Source organism: Schistocerca nitens, chromosome 2 (genome assembly GCF_023898315.1).
Source record: "Schistocerca nitens isolate TAMUIC-IGC-003100 chromosome 2, iqSchNite1.1, whole genome shotgun sequence".
NCBI lineage: Eukaryota > Metazoa > Arthropoda > Insecta > Orthoptera > Acrididae > Schistocerca > Schistocerca nitens.
The window spans coordinates 370,321,885-370,347,715 of record NC_064615.1 but is presented as its reverse complement, the minus strand read 5'-3'; the positions used below and the strand labels follow the sequence as shown (position 1 = coordinate 370,347,715).

Sequence of the window (25,831 nt, the reverse complement as noted above, 5' to 3'; positions counted from 1 at the left end):
CGTTCTTTGCAGTTTTTTCGTTTGACGCTTATTTCATGAGATATTTGGCCCGGTCACGATCAATGGACCACCCTGTAGTAGGGTCAGTGAATTGAAATGGAAAGAAGGCAAAGATTTTTGGTCAGATGAGTACAGGGTGATATCAACAGCAACAGAAAACTGTATAACGGGAGTAGGATTCGTTATGAATAGGAAGGTGTGTGTTACTGTGAACAGTTCAGTGATAGCATTGTTCTCGTCAGAATCGACAGCAAACCAACACTGACAAATATAGTTCAAAAAAATGGTTCAAATGGCTCTGAGCACTATGGGACTCAACTGCTGTGGTCATCAGTCCCCTAGAACTTAGAACTACTTAAACCTAACTAACCTAAGGACATCACACACATCCATGCCCGAGGCAGGATTCGAACCTGCGACCGTAGCAGTCGCACGGTTCCGGACTGCGCGCCTAGAACCGCGAGACCACCGCGGCCGGCAATATAGTTCAGGTATACATGTCAACGTCGCAAGCTGAAGGTCAGGAGACACGAAGGGTAATACAGTAGGTAAAGGGTGATGAAAATAGTCATGGGGGACTGGAATGCAATTGTAGAGAAAGGAGCGGAAGAAACGGTTACAGGAGAATATGTGCTTGGGACAAAAAATGAGAGAGGAGAAAGGCTAATTGAGCTCTGTAATAAATTTCAGGTAGTAACAGCGAATATTTTGTCCAAGAATCACGAGAGGGGGAGGTAAACTTGGAAAATGATGGGCGATATGGGAAGAATTGAGTTCGATTACATCATGGTCAGATACTGGATTGTGAGACTTAACCAGGAGCAGATATAGACTCAGATCACGATGTAGTAGTGATGAAGAGTAGGCTGAAGTTTAGGAGATTAATGGGGAGTCACAATACACAAAGAAGTAGGATGCAGAAGTACTAAGGAATGACGAGATTCACTTGAATTTCTCTAAGGCTATTGATATAGCGAGAAGGAATAGCTCAGTAGGTAGTACTGTTGAAGAGGAATGGACATCTCTAAAGAGGGCAATCATGGAAGTTGGAAAAAAACATAGGCACAAAGAAGGGAACTGCGAAGAAACCATGAATAACAGAAGAAATACTTCAGTTGGTCAACGAAAGAAAGAAGTACAGAAATGTTCAGCGAAACTCAGGAATACAGAAATACAAGTCGCTGAGGAATGAAATAAATAGAAAGTCCAGGGAAGCTAAGACGAAATGGTTGCATGAAAAATGCGAAGAAATCTAAAAGAAATGATTGTGGGAAGGGCTGGCTCAGCATAAGGGAAAGTCGAAACAACCTTCGGTAAAATTCAAAACAAATGTGGGAACATTAAGATTGCAATGGGAATTCTGCTGTTAAATGCAGAGGAGAGAGCAGATAGGTGAAAAGAGTCCATTGAAGACCTCTATGAGGGGAAAATTTGTCTAATGTGATAGAAAAAGAAACAGGAGTCGATATAGCAAAGATGGGGGGGGGGGGGGGATACAGTATTAGAATCAGAATTTAAGAGAGGTTTGGAGGACGTAAGATAAAATAAGGCGGAAGAGATAGGTAACATTCCATCAGAATTTCTGAGATCGTTGGGGAAAGAGGCAACAAAACGCCTATTCACTTTGATGTGTAGAATGTGTGTGTCTGGTGACATACCATCTGACTTTTGGAAAGATATCATCCATACAGTTCCGAAGACTGAAAGAGCCGACAAGTGTGAGAAATAGCGCGCAATCAGCTTAACAGCTAATGCATCCAAGTTGCTGACAAGAATAATATTCAGAAGAATGGAAAAGAAAATTGAGGATGTGTTAGATGACGATCAGTTTGGCTTTAGGAAAAGTAAAGGCACCAGAGGTGCAATTCTTACGTTGTGATTGATAATGGAAGCGAGACTAAAGAAAAGTCAATAGACGTTCATAGAATTTATCGATCTGGAAAAGGCGTTCGACAATTTAAAATGCTGCAATCCTGATAAAAGTAGGGGTAAGCTGAAGGGAGAGACTAGTAATATACGATGTGTACAAGAGCCAAGAGGGAGTAGTAAGGGTGGACGACCAAGTACGATGTGCTTGGATTTATGATCCATGACGAGTGTCAAGCTACCAAAAACTTCTGGTCAACACAATCTTGACCCAGTCCACGGCTAGTGGGAAAGCGTGGGTGTACTGTGAAATGCGCCTTTCAACTCCTTTTTGTCTTACGGTATATTGATAATTTTTTTACTTATGGGCCGTCTGACAGCAACTGAATAAAACACAATTTTAGTGCCATACGCGTTTCGCCTTTATTTTCTGCAAGGCATCATCAGTGGCAGGTTGCGTGGAGAGTTTCTTACATATTACGCTCCTGTTGCATTTTTGGTGTTGTTCTTCTTCTTATGGACGCCAATTTGCGGTTTTTTCCACATTCCACAGCACTCCTTTTTGTCTGATTGCAGTATGCTGTTGTCCACAGTGGCACTAGCGTTGCCCAAAGGGCTTTATGTAAGGCGAGCGACTGTGGGTGTCAGACAGGTTATAGTCTTTCGCCACTACTGTTCAATCTGTACACTGAAGAAACAATGATGGAAATAAAAGAAAGGTTCAAGAGTGGGATTAAATTCAAGGTGAAAGGATATCAGTGATATGATTCACAGATGACATTGCTAGCCTGAGTGAAAGTGAAGAAGGATGACGTGATTTGCTGAATAGAATGAACAGTCTGATGAGTATATAATATGGATTGAGAGTAAATCGAAGAAAGACAAAAGTAACTAGAAGTAGCAGAAATGAGAACAGTGAGAAACTTAACGTCAGGATTGATGGTCACAAAGTAGATGAAGTTATGGTATTCTAGGTATTCTGCTACCTAGGCAGCAAAATAACCAATAACAGTTGGAGCAAAGAAAGCACCAGAAGCAGACTAGCACTGGCAAAAAGGGCATTCCTGACCAAGAGAAGTCTACTAGTGTCAAACATAGACCTTAATTCGAGGAAGAAATTTCTGAGAATGTACGTTTGGAGCAGAGTGTTGTGTGGTAGTGAAACATGGACTGTGGGAAAACCGGAATAGAAAAGAACTGAAGCATTTAAGATGTGGTGCTACAGACGAATGTTTAAAATTAGGTAAAATGATAAGGTAAGGAATGAGGGAGTTCTGTGCAGAATCAGAGAGAAAAGGAATATGTAGAAAACACTGATGAGGAAGGACAGAGTGGTAGGACATATGTCAAGACATCAGGGAATGACTTACATAGTACTAGAGGGAGCTGAAGAGGGCAAAAACTGTAGAGGAAGATAGAGATTGTAATACATCCACCAAATAATTGAGGATGTAGGTTACAAGTGCTACTCTGAGATGAAGAGTTTGGCACAGGAGAGGGATTCGTGGTGGGCTACATCATACCAGTCAGAAGACTGATGACCCAAAAAAAAAGCCTGCATGATAGCCATGTATGTTAACATGCCTCTTTCTGGACTTAGGTTCAAGTCCACCTTGCGGATTAACGAGGCTGGTGCGCCAGGCAGCCTGGATTTGGTTTTCAGGCGATTTCCCACGTCCCACTAGGTGAAAACTGGGCTGGTACTTAAGTCTCACCTCAGATACAAATTACACAAGCATTTAGAGTACATCCACACACCTGCAGATGGGATTAACTGTAGACATTGACAGATGGGGTACACAGATCGCATACTGGTGGGGGGGGGGGGGGGGGGGGCAGAGAAGATTGATGTTCATGAATGTGTAGTTTCTAAGACCTTAAATCAGCAACAACAGCATTACATTAGATCCCAATGGACATCTAGCTCCTCCCACCTCCACACCCTGAAACCAAACAAATTCAGATTCCCCATTGTCCTTCCACCAACACTGCTGCTGTTACCAAGGTCGACTCTGAGATCACAGGTGAGGAGGATGAATCTGAATTAAACTGCCATCCTGACACTGGAACACATAAAGCCCTCCAAATAAAAAATTACAATAATTCCGCTATCCTTTCCTGAATGTTCACTGAATTCATCTCCACAAAAGACAAACTATTTAAAGGGACTGCCCCGATTTACCATAAAAAAGTTAAATTCTCAAACTCGCAGTCCCAAACCCAGTCATATCGTTGCCAAACCTATTGTATTATAATCACCTCACTGCTGACTGAAAAAAAAAACTCATTGTAAAGCCCTCAGTTCCCCAATCTTGCCTCCCTCCCACATGAAAAATCTGCGAACAGTCTCATCTGACCTATTCTTCCAAGTATAAAGTCAAGCCCCCGCCAACAAAATAAGGAATAACGGTATCCATTCATCCTATTGATAGCCATATTCATCGTAAATATTCCCTTCACACACCACCCACTGCTGAAGACCTAATGTTTATAACCATCGTTTTAGAGAATACTCACTCCTTCCAAAGGTACAATCTCATATGCTACGGCTCGAGTGCATGACTGACGGTGTGTGCTGTCTGCCCTCTGCTCACATGTGCCTGTGCCTGCCTGACTGTCCCCAGGCAGGCCTACAAGCTGGAACAACCTACCTACGCTACCCATTACCCAAACCCCACGTATCGAATCCCAACGTCCATGCTAAAGTTATCCAATACTACTCCCACATCAAGCGGAGTGTCTATCAGGAAGCCATCATTACCCACATCACAAGCCACTCAAATTGTCTTCCAGTGTTGTGATGATGTCTCCCATGTTGCTACTTTTCTACAGCAGACCTTCTTAGATGTCATGCCCGCCCATATTCTAACCAAACCAATCTATCCTATCTGTCCCACTCTCCCGCAATAAGCTCTGTTTCTTCTTCGGAAGTCCCATCAGTAATACTTGCCCCTACAGACTCATGACTGGGATACACTCTCGCCACCAACAAATCCAGAGAAACATTAGAAACATACGCTGGGACAGGTGCAAATCACGCACCAGACATAACTCTACATTTCCAATAATCACCTCAAAGTGCTGGAAACCTTTCCACTGGGTCACCAGCAACAATTCTGCACCTTACTGCCTTCTTCTCTACAATAAATATCCCGTACTTGACCAAGTAATCACTTCGCATACTATCTCTCCAATATCTTCATAATTCCTGACGACGCTTTTTCGACTTACCACTATTCCCTACGGTTCATGACTGTACAGATATCAGTGTCTCACACCTTGAACCACTTTCTAGTACTTGGACAACATTAAATAGACAACTGAATACACCACTCACATCACACGATATTACACAAGTCCTCCACAAGAAATGCAGTACTGCTTTCGGTTACGACTGCATTATCTATAGATAACTAAAAGATTTCTGGCCTCCTTCCTTCCCTTGCAACTCTCACGTCAGTGTTTAGGAAGGTCTTTGAATCCATCCTCTCTCTACTTATGCATTACCACCCATACCAGCACCTGCCTCTATTATCCCTGTCCGCAAACCAGTGTGGCTTTCGTCCCAGTTTGTCTTCCAGTTACCATCACCTGTACAGGTCACATGCATACTCAAGAAAGGAAGTAACCGAGCGAGGTGGCTCAGTGGCTAGCACACTGGACTCGCATTCGAGAGGACTACGGTTCAATCCCGCGTCCGGCCATCCTGATTTAGGTTTCTCATGATTTCCCTATATCACTTCAGGCTAATGCCTGGATGGTTCCTTTGAAAGGGCACGGCCGACTTCCTTCCCCGTCCTTCCCTAATCCTATGAGACCTATGACCTAGCTGTCTGGTCTTCTTCCCCCAAACAACCACAAGAAAGGAAGCAGGAGTAATCCGATGAATTAACGACCCATATCACTGTGTCCGAACATCATGAATTACCTCGAGGAAGCGTAGCTCTTTATTCTCACAAAGTACTGAGTTTCATTGACAAAGGATATTAAATTGATGCCATGTTTCTAGATTTCGAAAAGGCTTTTGGTACCGTTCTTCACAAGTGGCTTATCAAATTGTGTGCCTATGGCGTATTTTCTCAGTTGTGCCACTGATTTCGTGATTTTCGGTCAGAAATGTCACAGTTCTACGTAACTGGCGGGAAGTCACCGAGTAAACCAGAAGTGTCAGACGTTCCCCAATGAAGTGTTCTAGGCCCTCTGCTGTTTCCAATCGACATAAACGATATACCGTTAAGAGACATTCTGAGTAGTCATCAGAAGATCAAACGAATTTCAAATTGATTTAGACTTGTAAAAAGTGGCAGTTGATCCTAAATAGTGAAAAGCCTGAGGTCTCCACATGAATACTAAAAGGAATCTTGAGTATCGGTTATATCATAAACGTGACAAATCTAAAGACCGCCGACTCAACTAAATATGATACCTAGAAATTAAAGTTACTAACAACTTAAATTGGAACGATCACACGGATAATGTTGTTGAGAAAACAAACAAAAGACTGTGTTTTATAGGCAGAACACTTAGAAGATGGAGTAGGTCTACTACAAAGACTGCCCACGATACCGTTGTCCGCCCTCTGCTAGAGTATTGCTGTGCAGTATGGGACGGAAGACATCGAAAAAGTTCAAAGATGTGCAGCACGTTTTGTATATCGCGAAATAGTGGAGAGAGTGTCACGGACATGATACAGGATTTCGAATGGCGATCATTAAAACAAGGAATTTTTTTTGTTTTGTTTCGGCGAGCTCTTTTCATGAAGTTTCTATCTTCAGCGTTCTCCTCCAGATGCAAAAATATTTTGTTGACACCCACCAAGATAGGGAGAAGTGGTCATTGTAATAAAATAAGTGAAATCTAAGCTCACACGGAAAGAATGAAGTGTTCGTTTGTCCTGCGCACTGGTAGTGTGTGGAACAGTACAAAAATAATGTGTAAGTGGTTCGATAAACCCTCTGTCAGGATCTCAACTGTGAATTGCAGAGTAGCCATGTAGCAGAACAGGTAGGAATGTCTTCATTACTTTGTCAAAATCTGGGAAACTTACAACAGTCTTATACGGAAAAAATTTTTAGCGCTTTGATGAAGCCCTACGTGCAGGAGAAGAACTTCCTTCTGTAAACTGATTCATAGTGAGAGTACAACCAAGTCCACAATTATGCAACGAGGTTTGTTAAGATAGACTGCCATTGTGCACTATTAAACTGATGCTTGCCCCCCCCCCCCAACACACACACACACACACACACACACACACACACACACACACACACACACACCGAAAGCACTCCACTAGTGCAATATCTATGATGTCCGTGTTTATCGTCAGGTAGAGAATTCCATCAAAAAGATTCAAAACTACCCTTATCGAGACAGAAAAAGAAATTACATGCCCAGGAGACTGCATCAAATAAATTTCATTGTACCTCACCAGCTACGTTGGCCCAATATTTGGCAAAATGATGCGTTACAAGAAATGTGCTTCCACACTGTGTGACGAGAGGGAATATTTTATGAATGTATAACAAGTTTGCTTTTCTATAAAAAATTAAAAATAATCTTATAATCGTTTATGAGGTGTGCAAGATGCCTAGAACTTTACTGATCGCCTTGTTTTTATGATGCATATCACCACAGAACATGTAAATCATTAACTGTATAGTAATGAAAGTACTTAATTTATACTCTGTAGTCCTCATTTATGCCTTAATTACTACCCCTTCTTGGAAATTTATTAACATTCTCAAAGTTTCATTTACACACCTTTTATAAATAGATTAATAATTATAGTGTATTGGGAATTATTTCTGTTTAGTTGCAATACACATAACATGAGAATTGAAAATGAAAAACAAAAATATTTCTGCAGAGGGACATGACCCCCAACCCGCAGATTACCGTTGCATATTCTTTCTGCTGTGCCAACCACTGCCTGGAAACTAAGCTAACACAAAGGGCTTTAGCCTTGTCCGACCCACGCCAGAAATGCTAGTTTCTTCCAAACACTTGGTGACGTGGAGATCGTACTTCTGTCACTTTAATTCCTGGCCAAGCCTTCTATATAATATAAGTGGGGCGAAGTCGGTGTTGAGTAGTTGCGGTCCAATTTTGAGTGAATGTTGGGCATGGCTTGCATTTTACATAAACAAACCAAAAAATGTAGTTTTAAAAATCTAGTGATTCAACATTTGTATTTGAGATAGTCGATATTATAAAGTACAAGACATAAAAATAATGCTCTACATTCAATACCATGATCATTACAGATGGTATTAAAATGTAATGAACATTTTAAAGGTTAATCTCTTGGTTCTTGGCATTTGAGAAATATCAATCGATATAACTTTTTGATAACTTGTTGTTTGCTATTACCTGACAGATTTCTCTCAGTTTTTCAGATTTGTTCGATCTATTTTCTATTTTTAGTACTCTGTGTCAGCCTATACCATTACTGGTCTATGAAGAAAATATATTGTCTATATTTGTAGCTATATTTATTGGATTGTATCCACTTTAAGTCACAATCAGTATCATAACAACTTTTAGCAGTTTTAAAAGTTACAATTTCTTTCAGGTTTCAAAAGATGATAAGCACTCAAGATATGTCTGTCCTAAATGTGTGCACAAGATCGACTTGTTTTATGTGTTCAAGACAAATTGTAAAAGAGCTGATAAACTTCAGAAATTGTCAAAAGACAGAGTGCCACAAAGGGGAAAGATAGGCATTTGTGCCAGTAATGAGGTGAGTTTGTATGTATAATTTTTTGCTTCAAGTCCCACAGCCAATACCACCAATTGTAAGCACAAAATAAATAAATGAAATATTGTATAAAGCAAATTTGGAACACTCATCTATTTTTGTTTGAAGTAATTGCTTTTTCTTTTCAGAACATCCAGGTTGTAGGCAGCAGTGAAAAGACGCTGTATGGAGTCCTGGATGAGCAGGTCAATGAAGAATACCAAGATCCAAATCAGACATGTTTATCAAATAGTCCCAGTGTTTGGAAAAACCCATCTCAAGATATAATTAACACAGAACACAGTAAAAATCCTAGTAATAACTGCTGCTACTTAACAGGAGTTGATCATTACCATGATAATGACGAAGAATGTATGTTAGAAGAAGAAGTTTTCCCACCAGAAGATCTGAGACATGCTGATGAATCAGTTACACCATTACTGAACAACACTTGTCCCTCAGATAATGGTACATCTGGAACCGAAACACCAACATCAACGTATGCTGATTCCTCTGGGGCCCTTGTTGCAGAAAATGATGAAAATCAGAGAAATACCAATAATATCCTGTCTAATTCTTCCTGTGTTACAAGTACGTGTGCATCAAGTGTGTATTCGGACGAGGTTATGTGGACATCATCCGAAATCACACACCATACAGTTCAACAACAAGTTTCAAACAATTCTTCAGATGTTTCTAAGAGTGACTGTGTTGCACAGCCATTTCTGTTAAATGTGGATTGGAATGTACTATCTGACTATAAAAATGGAGCATATAATGTAATATATCTAACAGGTCTGAACGAAAATGGAGAGAGTACTAATTTCTTAGTTTATACTGACAAAGTGTTCTACACCAATGCAATCTTGTATGATGCCTTCTTGCATGATTTACCCTTGCAAACAGTTCTTGAAGGACCCACATTTGTTCCTTCCTTCTCCCCAAGTTTTATCAGATGCTCCTATTGTGAAAAACTGTTCAGATGTATGAGGAGTCATGTCTTGCATAAAAGTGTTTGTCAGAAGTTCTTTCAGTGCAGACATTGTAGGAAGAAATTTGTTTCAAAAATTTTAAGACAGCTCCATTATCTGAATGAATGTGTTTTTAGAAGGGTACGTCATGATCATGGGTATGCTCAGGGCCAAACACATAAAGTAACAGAGCAAACTTTAATGAGAATGGCAAAGGTTCATTTGCACAGACTACACATTTGCACCAAGTGCAATAATATTTTCAGAACTGATGGCCATCTGATTAGACATAAGACAACCTGCCAAAGAAGACCATTTCATTGCAGATCACTTCTAAGAGTTTCTAGGACATGTGAGAGCCTAAAATGCTTTGGAAGCAGAACATTAAAAAACCTAGACATGTATCCAATTAATAATCTTATAAAAGATTCTTATATGGCTAATGTTAAAAGCATAAGCTCCACTACTAATGCTGAAAGTAATCACTGCATGCTCAGGAGTAATAACTTGTCAGTTAAGACACGTTCTGCAGTCTCCACCCAAAGTAAAACTACTGTTAAGAGAAAAGATATATCTGACAGCACATCAGTTTTGTATGCTGTTGGCCTTGTGAAGAAGAATTAGCTTGCTTATTATCATTACAGATGGAAAAATTCATACTTCAAACTCCAGAAACAAATGTGAATGGAGTTTTACTGACTAACCTCAGATACCTTAAATTGGGAGATTCCTTTTCTAGTTGCTAGAGGAAATAAAAGAAAGCAAAATTAAGGAGTGTGAAAGAAAAATAATCCTCATATTTTGAAAGTGTGAGATACACATTTATTTCTTTCATACTGCCTTCACATCATCACACTATGTTATGGCTAGCTTCTGTTCATCTGAACACAGCTTTGGGTTTTCATAAAAAATCATATCTATTAAATTAATTATATTATATGTGATTTGTATTCAATAATACACAGGATAATTGTTGTTGATGTACTTATTGAATCTCCAAAGTCAATTATTTATGTATATAGGTAAAACAATTGACATACCTCGTAAGATTTTCTGAAATGTTTTATTTGTCTATATAAACTTCATTGTCTCAGGTAATATTGCAATACTTCTATTGAGAAAATGATTACGTGAAACAACATTTTGAATAAAACATTTATTATATTTGTGTTATACAGATATGCATGTTTAGTTAGTCATTGACTGTTTAAAGCTTTTTGACCCTTGATTTGATATAAATATTTTCATGTTTGCTAATGAAGTTTGCTGTCTTTTGATTAAATGTTCATTGTCAGATGTGTGCATATTTAGCTTTCCTCGATTGTCAAGAAGTTTACTCATTATCCTCAGTTTGTGAAAACAATGACAACAATTGAATTATAAACAGAAGTGTTGGAGAAGTGTCTGGCATAGGCCATTTTATTTGTGCTTAAGATAAAAAAGGTACGATTTTATGGCATCCATAGTTACTATATTAGGGAAAATCCAATACAGTGAAATGAATGTAAAACTTAATAATAAAGTCCATCTACTGTCTTTTAATTTCCCAATGTACGTTTCAGAGTACAGATACATCATAGGGTTTCAGCTGGTTTTCGAATTTTGCTAATATTGTTGTATTTGCTATCAGAACAAAGAAAATTCTACATGTTGTTCACACTAATCGTATAGTGGTTTCTTCATTGTCATGTCAACATACAAGAAATGCATATGTATGAATGTTGCTGTACGATATTGTATATGACATCACAGTGAAATAACTAGTCCATGATAATTATAAACAATACGTGGAAGCTACCTCACTGCAATGGCAAATACAAGTGTCAGCAAAATTCACAGATACACATTTGTGGTATGTTTCATTACAATGATGAATCGCAGATGCTGAAGCTGTGTTTTGAAAGGTACCTTGGTGAAGTAAGTACACTATCGAAAAAGCAGCAAATGTACTTTATCAATGAGTTTAAAGGTATTAATTAATCATAACCAGGCTACAGGAGCAGAAAACATAAGTCATTCCATTTCTAAAATGTACAGTCATAGACATAAAACCGAGCTGCTGCAGAGAATAAGTTGAAGTCATTCACTTAAGGCATGCAATATGATTGGTCACCCCCACAGAATACTAAAATTGGCAAAATGCACAGTCTTGCAACACTGTAAGCTGCGGAAGTGTAAGAAGGAAGTGTTGTCACTCTTCACGAACTGTTAGATTGCTGTATCTACTCGTGGTCTGTAGTAGGTTTCGTGCAATGTAGAAATATAGTCACGAGATTGTTTCCACTCCATTCCCTATATTATTAAATCCCATTTCGGTGGACAGCTAAAGATATCAGTGTGTTGGAACATCTGAGGTAATTCACATCACTTTCTAACCCACCTGTAATATCAAAAACTTCAGAAACCTTTCCGTAAAGCAGCTCGACGCAATATCAAGATCACCTGCTTGTTATACGCTGCTTGCTACCAGACATCAGGCAGCTTCTAACCAGGCAACTGCGGAATGGCATTGTGAGTTTGTTCATCAAAAGTCATTTTCTTATTCGAAGTTTTAGTATTCATCTTGCAGATACGTATTGGGCTTGCACACTTGAAACTCATGCACGTAAATACTTCAGGATTAAAGGAGACCACTCACTGAGATGCAGAAGTTTTGAGTTGTTTGTAGGCAGACACAAAAGGAAGAAACATTGCTAGCTTTCGGATTTTATCCTTTGATTAACTAGAGTAAAACAAAATACAGATACATGCCTATGCCCTGACATGGTGTCAGCTAGATTGGCTATGTGGTCAGTTTACTGGCACCAAGTAGGTCATAGGTGCATGTGTATGTGATGTTACTGTAGCTCGGCAAAGGATAAAACTCGAAAACTAGTAAATTTTCTTCCTTTTGAATGTGACTCTCGACAACTCAACGCTTCCACTTTTCGGTGAGTGGTTTCCTTTTATCATAAAGTATTTACATTCTACAAAAACTTTTCTATAACACTGAAAATTATGAACGTTCCTCAAGTCAGGGTGTATACGACCCGGGAGATCTGGGAAAAACCCGGGAATTTTTTCATCCGGGAGAAAACCGGGAATTTTTTAGAATTCCGGGAATTTTTCATTGTTTTAGTTTTCAGCTAAATTTTTGTGATTCTGACTGGTAAGAACCAATACTCTAACAAAGGATATTACTGTATACCGCTATTGCAGAATAATACTGCAGCAACTAAACATGAATGAGAGGAAAAACAAAAACGAAAATAAAACTTAAGTTGCAAAGGAAATGCGCCGTATAGAACAACAAAACGCAATGCTCATACAAGCGTCTGCCTACAGCAAAGTGTGTCAAAGGCTTTAGGAAAACAATTCAATGCTTCCTAACAACAAATTGCCTCCGATGACCGTAACGTGACAACTGTTTAAATTAGATTCATTTGAGCAGTGGCGGGCGGGCTCTTGTGTATGCGCAGTTGAGTCGCATATGAGTAGTACATTCTTTCGCTTCTGGTTACAGAAGTATGGCTGGGCGCCGCCCCGGTTCGGAAATATAGTAAATCTGGCACTGATGCCCAGAACAGTTTGAGTTGTGGTGGGGAGATGGATCGTCTCCACGTAACCTGTGTTTATGTTCAGTGATTTTGTTGTTTCTTCTTAGTTTATTGCTCTCACGTTAAGTGATGATAAACGGATTTTTGCGGCCAGGAGTTATCAAATGAATTAAAATACGTTCGCATAATTACCTGACAGTCAAGCATTAATCGCCTTGCAGAACAATGAAGTTATTTTGGTCGGTTTGCTAAACAGATTTGGCTTTCATTAATCTTTTCTGTTTTATTTGAAACAAAGTGTTCAATTTCACACTATTGGCTAGTTTCAACTGTTCGCTGCATTTCAACTGCACGTATGGCATTATGCCATAATAAAGAACCAAACATGAGATAATACAGTACTGGTACTCCAAGAAAATTTACGTACGAATCTGGATATTATAAACGTGCATTCTAAGCCGAATTATGCATTTTAGCGTGGTTCACGAAATTCCGATGCTCTTGAAGTATCCTCTGATGTCTTGTTTCTTTTATGACATAATGTAAGATCTTTTAATGTTATACATGTACGAACATATGGGCTTCGTACGTCATCGTAGCTGCGTAAGCGCGGTGACACCTATTATCTGGCGCTCTCTTCCAAGTGCTGAAACGAACCTATTTCTAACAGGTCGCAGGAAAATATTGCGAATGGTGGTTTGAAAAGTGTTACATTCAAACCAAATTTCCTTTTATGCGAGATGAACTATGTGCGAGAATGCACGATGAATTACTTAAATCATAAAACGTTTGACTCTTATTTAAAAATCAGCTCTTTGAGGATGACCATTTAGAAGAATTTCGAGCCCAGAAGATCAAACATTTACGTTGTTATTAAAAATTTTACTGGCACATTAATGTGATGTATCTTAAAGTGTAACACGTGCAAAAAAGATCAACAATATATCTTAGAGACCAATATTATATGTAAATGCTATGTATATTAATTTAAACCATTAACTTTTATTTGTGTGTTGTTCGAGCTACTTAAGAGTGATCTTGCTATTGCCTTACTACATCACACGTTCATGCTGTCATCAGCTGGCGAGATCACGTGACAATGAGCTATGACTGGCTTACAAAAGCGCCTCGCAATCTCAATTTCAATGCTTCGGAAAGTGACATGCGGCATTTGGTTGAATTCAGATTTATACCTTCGTAATACGGAAATATGCAGCGAACATGTTGCTGCACATCAAAGGTCATTGAAAATGTCGGTATATAAAAACATAAACATTCAAAGAATTGATGAGTTTTACAGTGCCGAGGAAGAGTATACTGTCACTTAACACAGAAAAAGTGTATTTTCACCCGGGAGAAAGTGTATTTTTAACCGGCAAATCCGGGAATTTTTTTTCCTTGTCCCCGTATACAGCCTGTCAAGTGTTGTAAAATAGTCAAGTGGAAAAATTCTATCATTTATGACATATTATTCGCTATGGATTTAATAGAGGGTAGTAGGGGAAACTAAAACTTTGTGTTGTGTATGGGGGCAAGTACGTTTAGGCAAGGTTCATAAGTTGGGAACAGGAATACTGCATACTCTGATCTTTGTTGCTTTGAATTAAAGGGGTAACATCAGTAACATCATCAGTTCACTCATTGAGCATTGCTTTGCAATATTGTTAATGGTGGAGAGTTATGATGCCTTTATGTTAACTTCTTAATGGGAGAGGGATACCAAATTGTAACACTTTGGAAAGAAATCATGTGTAAACTCCACATTTTTCAGGACAGTGTAACTAAATTTGACACAATTGTTAAGAAATTCTATATGCATACACACGCTAATTTACAAACTCATTTACATTATGTTTTTAATCATAAACAGTTGAAAATTTGTAAACCAGGCTGGTACAAATGTTTCTTTTTTGAAAAACTTGTCAGACCGAAATTAATGCATTTTTGTACAAAGTGTGATACACCATTATTACAAATATCTGTGGAACAGAATTTTGACATCTTCTTTCTATGGTTTTCTACAGCTCTCTAAATATCTGTGAAAAAAAGCTCCAAATTTTAGGGGTTTCTCTTACATAAATGTCTTACTATCATATTAAATGAAAATTCGTTCCATAGAATGTTTCACTATGTAGAGTGTATCAAAAAGAATCATCCAATTTAAAAAGAATCATGACCATTATGTTGTTTGAGATATGTGTGTGAACGACATACTGTTGGAAAGGACAAACTATTGAGTTTTACATGCTTAATGCTAAGTAGCAGCAGTGTGCGCCCACTTCAGTTCTAGTAAAAATGCTATCGAGACTACAGAAGGCACTTTGTGTTCTGCATTTAGTGCAGTGTGGGTCAGTAATAATTGTTCAGTGTAACTTTCATACTAGGTATGGTGTGATTCCTCCTACATCACAGAGCATTAGACAAGGGCATGAACAATCCCAATAAACAGGTTGTTTGTGTAAAGGAAAATCGCCAGGCCGTCCTGAGTGTCTGACACACAAGTTCAACACATCTGCCCCAGTTTCACAAGGAGTGCACAGAAATCAGTTCGCCGTGCAGCTTGATAGCTCAACATGCCACGATGTGTGTTGATGATTAAGGAACCATCGACAGTATGAATACAAAATGAAACTTGTTCGTGAATCGAAGACTCGCTTGTTTCATCAACCATAATGGAAAAAATGTTCAGTCTTCTCGACTGAAGCCAATACCTTTTTCAACACTGACATTCCTAGTAGGTCAATGATATCGTTTTGAACATCATGGGACGTCCACTTATACCGCGAACGCCTTAACCAATCTTTGAACTCAGGTATGTCATTCTTTCGGAGTTCCAACAATTGAAAAAAAAAACTGAATTTACATCTTCGTGCCTTGCTATAGTCTGGGAGACGAGTCTTTGGTATTGACAGCTCGGTAGTGTCTTTCCGTTGCCTAGCGACCGCAGGCAGGCAGCCAATGACGGCCTGACTTTGAGGGGGTAGCAAGGGCCACGTTGCCGCTCTGAAACCCGGTCGCGCGCGCTTATGAAACTTACCAGTGTCTCGCGTGCAGGCGGTGCGGTCGTTCGTCGTTTGTCTGAAGTTGAATTCGCAGTTTATTTCGTTTTTGTTGTTTTTAGTGTTTCTTTGTTTATGTTTCGTTGTAAACAATGTCTAGTGCGGCGGGTAGTACCAGCCCAACACAAGAAGTGAAACGGAGAAAGAAAAGTGTGCTACACACCCAAGCCCGTGAATTCGTGTGCTCTGTGAGGGATTACTTTGAGAAAGAAAAGGACAAAGGTGGGCTCTTAATTCCTGTTGTTCAGGTTGTGAAGAGAACTGCAGCAGCATTGAAAATAAGTAAGAACACTGTTGTAAAGATAGGGAAAGAACAGTATAGTGTAGATTGTGACGAGAGTGGCACAACAAAGCTGCACACACCAGGAAAGAAGCGACCGAGAAATAAGCCGGTGACAGCTTTGGACGATTTTCAGAAAGACGCTATTCGTCGTCATATATACAACTGTTATAAGAGAAGGGTGTTGTGTCGATTCCCTAAGGTCTCGACACAATGAGTGGCTAGGTGCACGCGAAACTAACGCAGACGGGCGTAAATTCTGAAACAGGAGACTGGATGAAAACTATAAAGAAAAGAAGAGAGATTTTAATATACTTAACTTTAATGTAGTCTTGTTCTTGTTGAAATACATCTCTTGCATAGTAGTAAGCAATTAGCAATGATACACATGGCGCCTTGCTAGGTAGTAGCGATGGACTAGCTGAAGGCTATTTAATCTGTCTCTCGGCAAATGAGAGGAATACTTGGTAGGTCTAGTCGCAAGCTATGTCGTCCGTACAACTGGGGCGAGGTCAAGTCCGTGTCTTGTGACCTGCCATGTGGTGGCGCTAGGTTTGCGATTACATAGTGGCGACACGCGGGTCCGACATGTACTACAGGACCGCGGCCGATTTAAGTTACCACCTAGCAAGTGTGGTGTCTAGCGGTGACACCACAAAGGGAACATCCCACTCTATCTAAATTACTGGTGTCGCTTCAGAAAGATTTTTTTTAAAGGGAGCAAATTTTCATTGCGTACAGTGTTGAAAGACATAGGCTTCAGCTATTCACTGTTTAACGGACGCAAAATATTAATGGAAAGGACAGATGTAGTTGCATGGCGGTGCAGATTTCTGCGCAGGATCATGGGTGTGGAATTCGAAAGTATAGTGTGATTAGATGAAACTTGGGCCAATGCCAGCCATTCTTTACGTAGAGGCTGGAATGATGGAACGCCCGAGGGGACAATGGCAGTGCCTGTTGGCAAAGGAGGACGTATTATTGTCTTACATGCAGGAACATCGAAAGGTTTTGTGCCAAACTGCTTGAAAATGTTTCGGTCAAAAAAGACGGGAGATTACCATGAAGAAATGAACAGTGTAGTATTTCAAGAATGGTTCGAGACATCGCTTATGACGAATCTGACAAGTCCATCAGTGATTGTTATGGACAATGCGCCTTATCATTCCGTTGTTCACGATAAGGCACCAATCTTGGCAACAAAAAAACACGATATCATTCAGTGGTTGAAACGGCGAAAAGTGGATTTCAGAGAAGATTTAAGGAAGGCGGGACTGCTCGAAATTGTGGCACAAAAGAAACCCCAATTTCCAACATATGTAATTGACGATATTGCTAAAAGGCACGGGCATGAAATCGTTCGGCTTCCTCCATACCACTGTCACTTCAATGCAATTGAAGGAGTGTGGGCGCAGATAAAAAATTACATTGCTGCAAACAATAAAAAATTCACGATCTCTGAAGTGGAAACTCTCCTTCCAGCACCTATCAATAAAGTGACAAGCGAGACGTGGGCTAAAATTGTAAACAGCACTGCAAGTGCCATCAGAGAGGCGGCCAAAACAGAAGGGGTTGTGGAAGAATGCATCGAAAATTTAATTATACATCTGGGAGAGAGCAGTGATAGTTCGAGTAGTGCTGAGGAAGACAAAGTCAAATCAGATTATGACAGTGATGTGAGTGGTGTTTTTCCATTACAGTAACTACAACGTATTCAGGAATGTAGGAGGGAGTTTGCTATCGATCTACAACCAGATCATCAAATTGTACTTTCTTCAGATTATAACTCTTAATACACTGCACAATTATTCTGTAGCTTGTAGTAGAACAAATTAATAATGCTAATACTTAACAATGGAAACCAAAACTGCTAATGTTCAACAACTTGTGAAAATATTTTTCATTTCAGTTGTGAAGTTTAACAAATAACTTTATTATGTTTCAGCATCTTAGATACTTGTACTAAATAGCTCTTATCAGTTTTCGAGTTAATATATTTCAAGCATCAACTTTAAATAAATTCACGCGTACCAATACGACTTGTATTTTGTCTCGCTTTTATTTCTGCTGCTAGAGAATGCGTGTAGCAGACAGGGCGCCGCGTGCTGTGAGCCACGTTCGGCAACAGCGCCGTCTGCCCGCCGGAACTGTCAGTACCAATCACTCGTCTCACGGACTATAGTCCTTGTCGGCACAGAAATTGCATAGTAGTAATAATTGTGTCAAGAGCTAAACTGCCTTTCTTCATAACGTATTTTCATGAAGACGGAATTTTTCCAAAGCGTTTTTCCAGTTAGAAAACCCTACAGAAGTAAATGCATCTTCTTTTTTGAATAAAATTGTAGTAGATTTTTAGCATCTGCCTCTTTGCAGGTTTTGCAAGAAACTTTTTCGGTAGATGCTTCATATTCTAGCCATGTGTATTTGATCAGCCAAGACTCTGAAATGATCTTCCTTTTTTGGTAATAAATTTATCTATTGCAAACTTAATTCACAATACACTAAGAGACTAAGGTAAACGATTAAATTTAGTCATATAAACTAGTCCACTAGACACTGAAGTCGGAACACTAAACACGTCTGCAGCACGCACTGAACGAAATTATCCACACTGAATGACTGCGACAGAAGGGCGGGTTTTATATAGCTGCGGCATCGTAATGTCTCGAAGTGTCAAGGCGACGCGAGTTGGAGGATTCCAGGCGCTTCTGCTACAGTCCTCTTGATGTCGCCACGGCCACAGCCCTGTCCCGCCAGCGCCAGACTTAAGCCGAACGTTCGCGCACCGGGACAGATTCTAAGTGTGCCCGCAGCACCGTAACACTATCATGATTCACACCATTTCGTTTTCAGTTAAACTGCTTACTACCGTAATAATTGTTTGTTTGAACTTATTACTGAATGTATTTTAAAAAGGTAACTATCGTCAAACAAGGAAAATAAAAAATTCCAACCGAATTTTGTGATTTTTTACAAAGCATAATATAACTAATAATTTTCTTAAATTATTGATTATTGGGGGGGGGGGGGGGGGCTCGCTCCCATCCCCTCCCCCCCCCCCCCACCAAACGAATTTTTGAGGGAGCCTGGGCCCCCTCAGGCCCCATGGAGACGGCGCCTGTAGCTGCAGCAATTCTCCTGTTACTGATTTCCTTTCACATCGACTGTGTAAGCTCCTAGATCAAATCCTAGCCTCTATAGAGTTTGTAGTCTGCCAAGATTGCCACACTTAAAAACTAAAGAAGCATCATATACTACAATTTCAACAGAAGTTGTGTAAACAAATGTTGTCTTGGGCATGGACACCAATCAGAGAGTTGTGAATTTCATTAGGATTTTGAGTTTTCCCATGCACACATTTTTGTAGAAGTACTGGATCTGGTAAATATCTAAGTATTTCCCGTGTTGTGATTGTCTAAAACTGAAAGAAAACACCCGAGGAATAAATAATATGAAAAAATACAGAACAAGAAAGGGGTGTGACCCATTGCAAGCTTTCACATTATTATTTTTATCACACTTTAGAGTGGATTTGGAATGTAATATTCAGAAATTAATGTTTCAGTACCATGTAGTAAATGAAGATCCAATAAAAATTATTTCACGATTTTGGTCGCTTTCATGTATGACTCCTTGAAGAAGTAATTAATGGCTCAGTCCTAATCAAAGACGTACACTCGAGGAAAGGGCATTAAGAATATAATATTTTGCATCTGATGGCTCAAATAGGGTACTGTGCACAATGAATGCTTCCTAAGGATCTGTCATCACAGCTGGTATTTGTTGCCACCAACTTGATACACTTTTTGGTCACAGTGGAAGAAAAATGACCGACAATCACCATCACGGGTTGTTACTATACAATAATGCCCTCTGCTGATTTCAGAAACAAAACTATACAGAAATTTTTTTGGGAATTCACCTGCCACAGCCTCATTTTTCTCATGTTGCGCCCTGAAATGTTTACCTTTCTTGCTCCTTAAAGCAAAACGGTCAATAGAATTCCTTTCAGGATGAAAATGCACTTCCAACTTGGTTTGACGACATCTTTAACTCTGATCCATTAGGTTTCCACAGGCATGGAATCGGTAAGCTATGTAAGTATCGTCAGACTGTTTTAGGTAATGTGAGAGATTATACTGTAGATAATGGATTTCTCCACGATTTTACTGTTGTGTTCAACAAACTAATGAGAAAAGCTATTGAAACAAGCTAGTAAAAATGATATACATCATACCACAATAACCTATTTTAATGAAATTCAATGTAGCTGTAATCAGAACATGCCTATACCGAAACTAATTAGTACGATAAAACTCACTCAGGACGTTGAAATGGTCTATGGGTACTTGCTTGCTCATTGCCTTGTTGACAACTTTGGTCCATGGCTTCATGGGATATGCGACACACTTGAACCTTGCCATCAGCTCTTGGCTACTGAAATCAGTCGTCTAGGTTCCAGCCGATATAGTTACGAGCCCAGGAGAGGCACTGCAGGCGATGTCGTGTTATTAGCAAAGGCACTCGCATCAGTTGTCAGCCTCCATAGCCCGTTAACGCCAAATTTCGCTGTACTATCCTAACGGATTTGTTTGTCGTACATCCCGCACTGATTTCTGTGGTTATTTCACGCAGTGTTTAGTAGTCTGTCTGTTATCACTACGCAAACGCAACTGTTCTTGATCATTAAGTGAAAGCCTTTGGCCACTGCGTTACCTGTTGTAAGAGGTAATGCCTGAAATTTGGTATTCACAGCATTCTCTTGATACTGTGGATCTCGAAATATTGAATTCTCTAGCGATTTCCGAAATGGAATGTCCGATGTGTCTAACTCCAACTATTATTCTGCGTTCCAAATCTGTTAACACCCGTCGTGCGGCCATAATCGCGTCGGTAACCTGAGTGCAAATGATAGCTCCGCCAATGCACTGCCCTTTACTAAATTGTATACACGACACTAACGTCGTTAGTATACAGGGTGTTTCTGGAGGAACAGTAAATATTTTAGGAGGTGATAGGATAGACGAATTGCAATAAAATGCCATATAACATGGGTCCAATTTTTATTGAGTATAGGGATACAGCTGTTAGTATGTAATCGAAACAAACTTAAAACAAATGCAAATGAGGACATTTCTAGTTGATTTTCAAAAGTTCCACAGCCAACTTCAATGCACTTTTGACTTCTCTTGATAACCCCAGATGTGACTCTTCTGCAGTCGCCTTTGCGTTGTTTTATGAGGTCTGCACTACTCATGATCCGAATGATCAAATAGGATCTTGTGGTTACTATTCCTTTGTGGACTTCGCCTTTCAACCATCCACACAGCCAAAACTCCAAAAGGGTAACGTCCGGGGACCTTGGTGGCCAAGAAACGTGCCCGTATCTACCGATCCATCTTCCGGGGAATGTAAGGTTTAGATTATGTCACATGGCGACCACAATGTGCAGGAGCCCCGCCATGCTGGATGAACATTAGCATTGTTGTAGCCAAAGGAATCTCTTTCAATAATGCTGGAAGTTCATTTTCAAGAAAGTGTAGACAACAGTGTCCTATAAGACGATGCGATAACACAACAGGCCCAATCAACCGATTGTCTGCCAAACGACAGCACACTTTTACAGAGAAGCGTTGTTGAAAATATGTCTGCACAGTGTTATGTGTGTTTTCTTCAGACCACTGATGTGAATTACGAGCGTTATTGATGCTGCCACCAGTCAGATTGGCTTCATCAGTGAAGAATAAAAATGGGATTACCTGGAGATTTTCAAGTATCCAATGACAAACAATCATCTATCTTCATCTCATGCTCCAAGGTGTTGAATGAGCAGTAAATAATACGGATGTAATGCGTGCGTACATACTCTTGTATGTGGAACACCGATATGTGCAGAAATTCTACGTGTGCATGTTGAAGAACTACTTTTTATGGACTGGATGTCTTCTAGTTCATCCACAGTCTGTTCATTTAACTGCCAGGTACTGTACCAGTGTCACGCAATGTATTGAACATACAAGTGAACACTCTTGATTCTGGTAGTGTGCAGTTAGGAAATCATATGCCGTATTCTCTACAAGCAGCAGCGTTTCCGTTAGAAGACCCATATACAAAAACGATATCGGCATACTCAGCATGTGTAAATACGTGCTGCATGCTTACAAATTACAGCGCGGTAGACTTGGCCAACAAATCACAATGAAAACTTCAATGTAAACTAAAGCACAACTTCGCAACGTGAACATCAACATTCTACTGCTGACATTCGGTAAATACGCCCGTAGAAAAGCATAGCAACCGGTATACTAACACATGGAAGGAAAATGTATTAAACTCGGTGCTGTATCTCTGTACTCAATAAAATTTAGAAACATGTTATATGGCTCTTTTATTACAATTCGTCTATACTAACACCTCCTAAAATATTTACCATTCCTCCTGAAACACTTCGTATGTGCATATCGCTATCCAGCGACTTGTCACCTCAGTGTAAATCGCAAAGCAAAATATCAGACAGTTGCAATTTTCTCGTCTAGCGGCTTTCCTGACTCGAAACCGTAAATTGATAAGTTTATTTCACACCTTACGTGAAAATCACTCAGACCGTTCAATGGAAATAAAATACATATATCGAGTGAATTTCGCAGTGTAATTCTGTGCCATCCAGGAATTAAGTCGTCGGTCACAGAGTTGCCAAGACATCCTACATTGTTGCTAAGATTCAGTTATACTACTAGTGCTGGACTGGGGCAGGTTACAGAGGATTTAGGTTCACTACGTAGAGGCTTTACTAAGGAAGATACCCTGGTTATTGTGGGTGGGCTGGGCAACAGTATTGACAGAGATCTGGGGTACAGCATAGAGTGTGACGTGGCAAAGATTGCATCAACATCGAGTCATACCGGTGTTGGGTTTGTGTCGGTTCTGGAGCGCCACGACCGACCTCATTTGAGCTCTTCTGTCACGAGAATTAATTTGGAGTTGGAACGGCTACTTGGATCTGGTGCAGGGTCACACATTGGTGTGGTTCCTGTTGATTCACTCTGTAGGTGGGACTATACTAGACATGGCCTACACCTCAACAAGAAAGGGAAGGGTAAACTGGCTGGGCTGATAGCAGGAAATTTAAAGGAGGGGAGGAACTACATCTCATGGTGGAAACTCTTTTTTAGTGTAAGATCAGTGTCCAGTGGGAAACTCAGCCAGGCAAGTACTAAAGATGTTAAAAAAGTTCAAGATACTCACAAAAGTAAAGTGAAAAATAATGTTAGTATATTTCATCAAAATATTGGGGGATTGAAGAATAAAATTGATGAGCTTCTGCTTTGTTTAGAAGATATAGAAACTGAGAATGTAATAGATGTACTATGCCAGTCTGAGCATCACATTGTCACTGATATGCAAAAGGTTAGCATCAATGGGTACAAATTAGCTGCACATGTAAGTAGAGATAATATGATGAGAGGAGGAGTTGCCATATATGTCAAAAGCTTCCACAGTGTAAAAAAATTAGAAACTAAAAAATTTTGTGCAGAGCAACATATGGAAGCATGTGCTACTGAACTAAAACTAAATGATGACACTTTCATAATTGTATCAGTGTATAGGTCTCCCTAAGGGAATTTCCAGCTATTTCTAGAAAACTTGGATGCTTTCTTGTGCTATCTGTCAGACAGGGGGAAGCAAATTATCATTTGTGGGGATTTCAATGTTGATTCCCTGAAGGAGTGTAATAGGAAGAATGACCTTGTAGTATTACTCAGTTCTTTCAACTTGAGCTCCGTCATTGATTTTCCTACTCGGATAACAAAGAACAGCATGACATTGATAGATAACTTTTTTATAGACCAAGATAAGTTTAAGGACATAAATGCTTATCCTGTTGAGAATGATCTTTCAGATCATGGTGTACAGCTGGTTACAGTGCATGACATAGCTCCATGCAGTATATCAAATCATAATTTCAAAGCAGTGCGTTCAATTAACTGTATAAATATTGCAAACTTTAGGGAAAGCCTACAGCAGGTAGACTGGGATGAAGTGTATCAGGAACCCGATACAAACCTGAAATATAACTTATTTCACGATACATTTTTAAGGGTATTTGAAAATTGTTTTCCCAAGAAAATAGTTAAACATAATTCCAAGAAAACATATAAAAAACCTTGACTAATTAAAGGAATAAGAAAATCTTACAACCCTAAAAGAGAACTGTATCTAACAGCAAGAGGAAGTACTAACCCTGAAATTGTTCAATATTTAAAAACTATTGTGCAGTACTGAGAAAAGTTATTAAAAAGTCCAGAAGCATGTGTATCATGTCTGAGATCAGTAACTCTGATAATAAAATTAAGGAATTTGGAATATAATTTAAAGGGAAACAGGGCAACCAAGAGCACAGGAAGACTTTAGTGCCATAAAACTGAATGACAAGTGTACTAACAAACAATCAGAAATTGAAAATATTTTCAATAATCATTTTTTAAATGTTGTGGTGAAAATAGGATCTAGATCTTCACTAGAAGAGGCAAGGCTACTGATGGAAGAGGCCATACCTGTGTAGTTTGAAACAACGGTATTTCCACCAACCTCTCCCTCTGAAATCAGTAAAATAATAAACTCACTGAAAAGTAAAAGCTGTTACGGAATTGATGGCATTCCCAGCAAGGTACTTAAAGCTTGTTCCCCACAGATAAGTAGGATTCTCAGCCACGTATGTAATAGCTCATTGGAGCAGTGTGTTTTCCCCGATAGACTGAAATATGCCATTGTAAAACCATTGCATAAAAAGAGGGATACGTTGTATGTCAACAACTATCGCCCAATCTCTCTTCTGACAGCTCTGTCAAAAATTTTTGAGAAAGTAATGTATTCAAGAGTAGCCTCCCATATTTGTAAAAATAAAGTACTAACAAAATGTCAGTTTGGTTTTCAGAAAGGCTTTTCAACAGAAAATGCTATATACGCTTTCACTGATCAAATATTAAATGCTCTGAACAACCAGACATCACCCATTGGTATTTTTTGTGATCTCTCAAAGGACTTTGATTGTGTAAATCATGGAATTCTTTTAGATAAGCTAAATCATTATTGTTTGAGGGAGGCAGTGCACAAATGGTTTAATTCATACTTAACTGAAAGAATGCAGAAAGTTGAAATAAGTGGTTCATGTAATGTTAAAACAACAGCTGATTCCTCAAACTGGAGGGATATCAAGTACGGGGTCCCACAGGGTTCGGTCTTAGGTCCTTTACTGTTCTTGATATACATTAATGACTTAGCATTCCACATTGCTGAAGATGCAAAGTTACTTCTTTTTGCTGATGATACAAGTAAGTAATAACATCCAAAAACCAAGAATTAAGTGATGTAATTGTAAA

The 25,831-nt window shown here is 39.4% G+C and overlaps 1 protein-coding gene across 2 annotated transcripts in view; it reads left to right on the top strand.

The window, feature by feature from the left end:
- LOC126236196 (SUN domain-containing protein 2-like) overlaps window positions 1–25,831 on the top strand; it is a 436,500-nt gene that overhangs the window by 147,956 nt on the left and 262,713 nt on the right. Inside the window, exons 2-3 of one of the 2 annotated variants that reach the window (XM_049945302.1) lie at window positions 8,441–8,608; window positions 8,755–10,594. The exons of the other annotated variant lie outside the window; for it this stretch is intronic. Of the exons in view, the coding sequence (XP_049801259.1) occupies window positions 8,441–8,608; window positions 8,755–10,200 (1,614 nt within the window). The 3' untranslated portion in view covers window positions 10,201–10,594. Of the gene's footprint in view, window positions 1–8,440; window positions 8,609–8,754; window positions 10,595–25,831 lie in introns of those variants that run through there. 2 annotated transcript variants of the gene reach the window in all.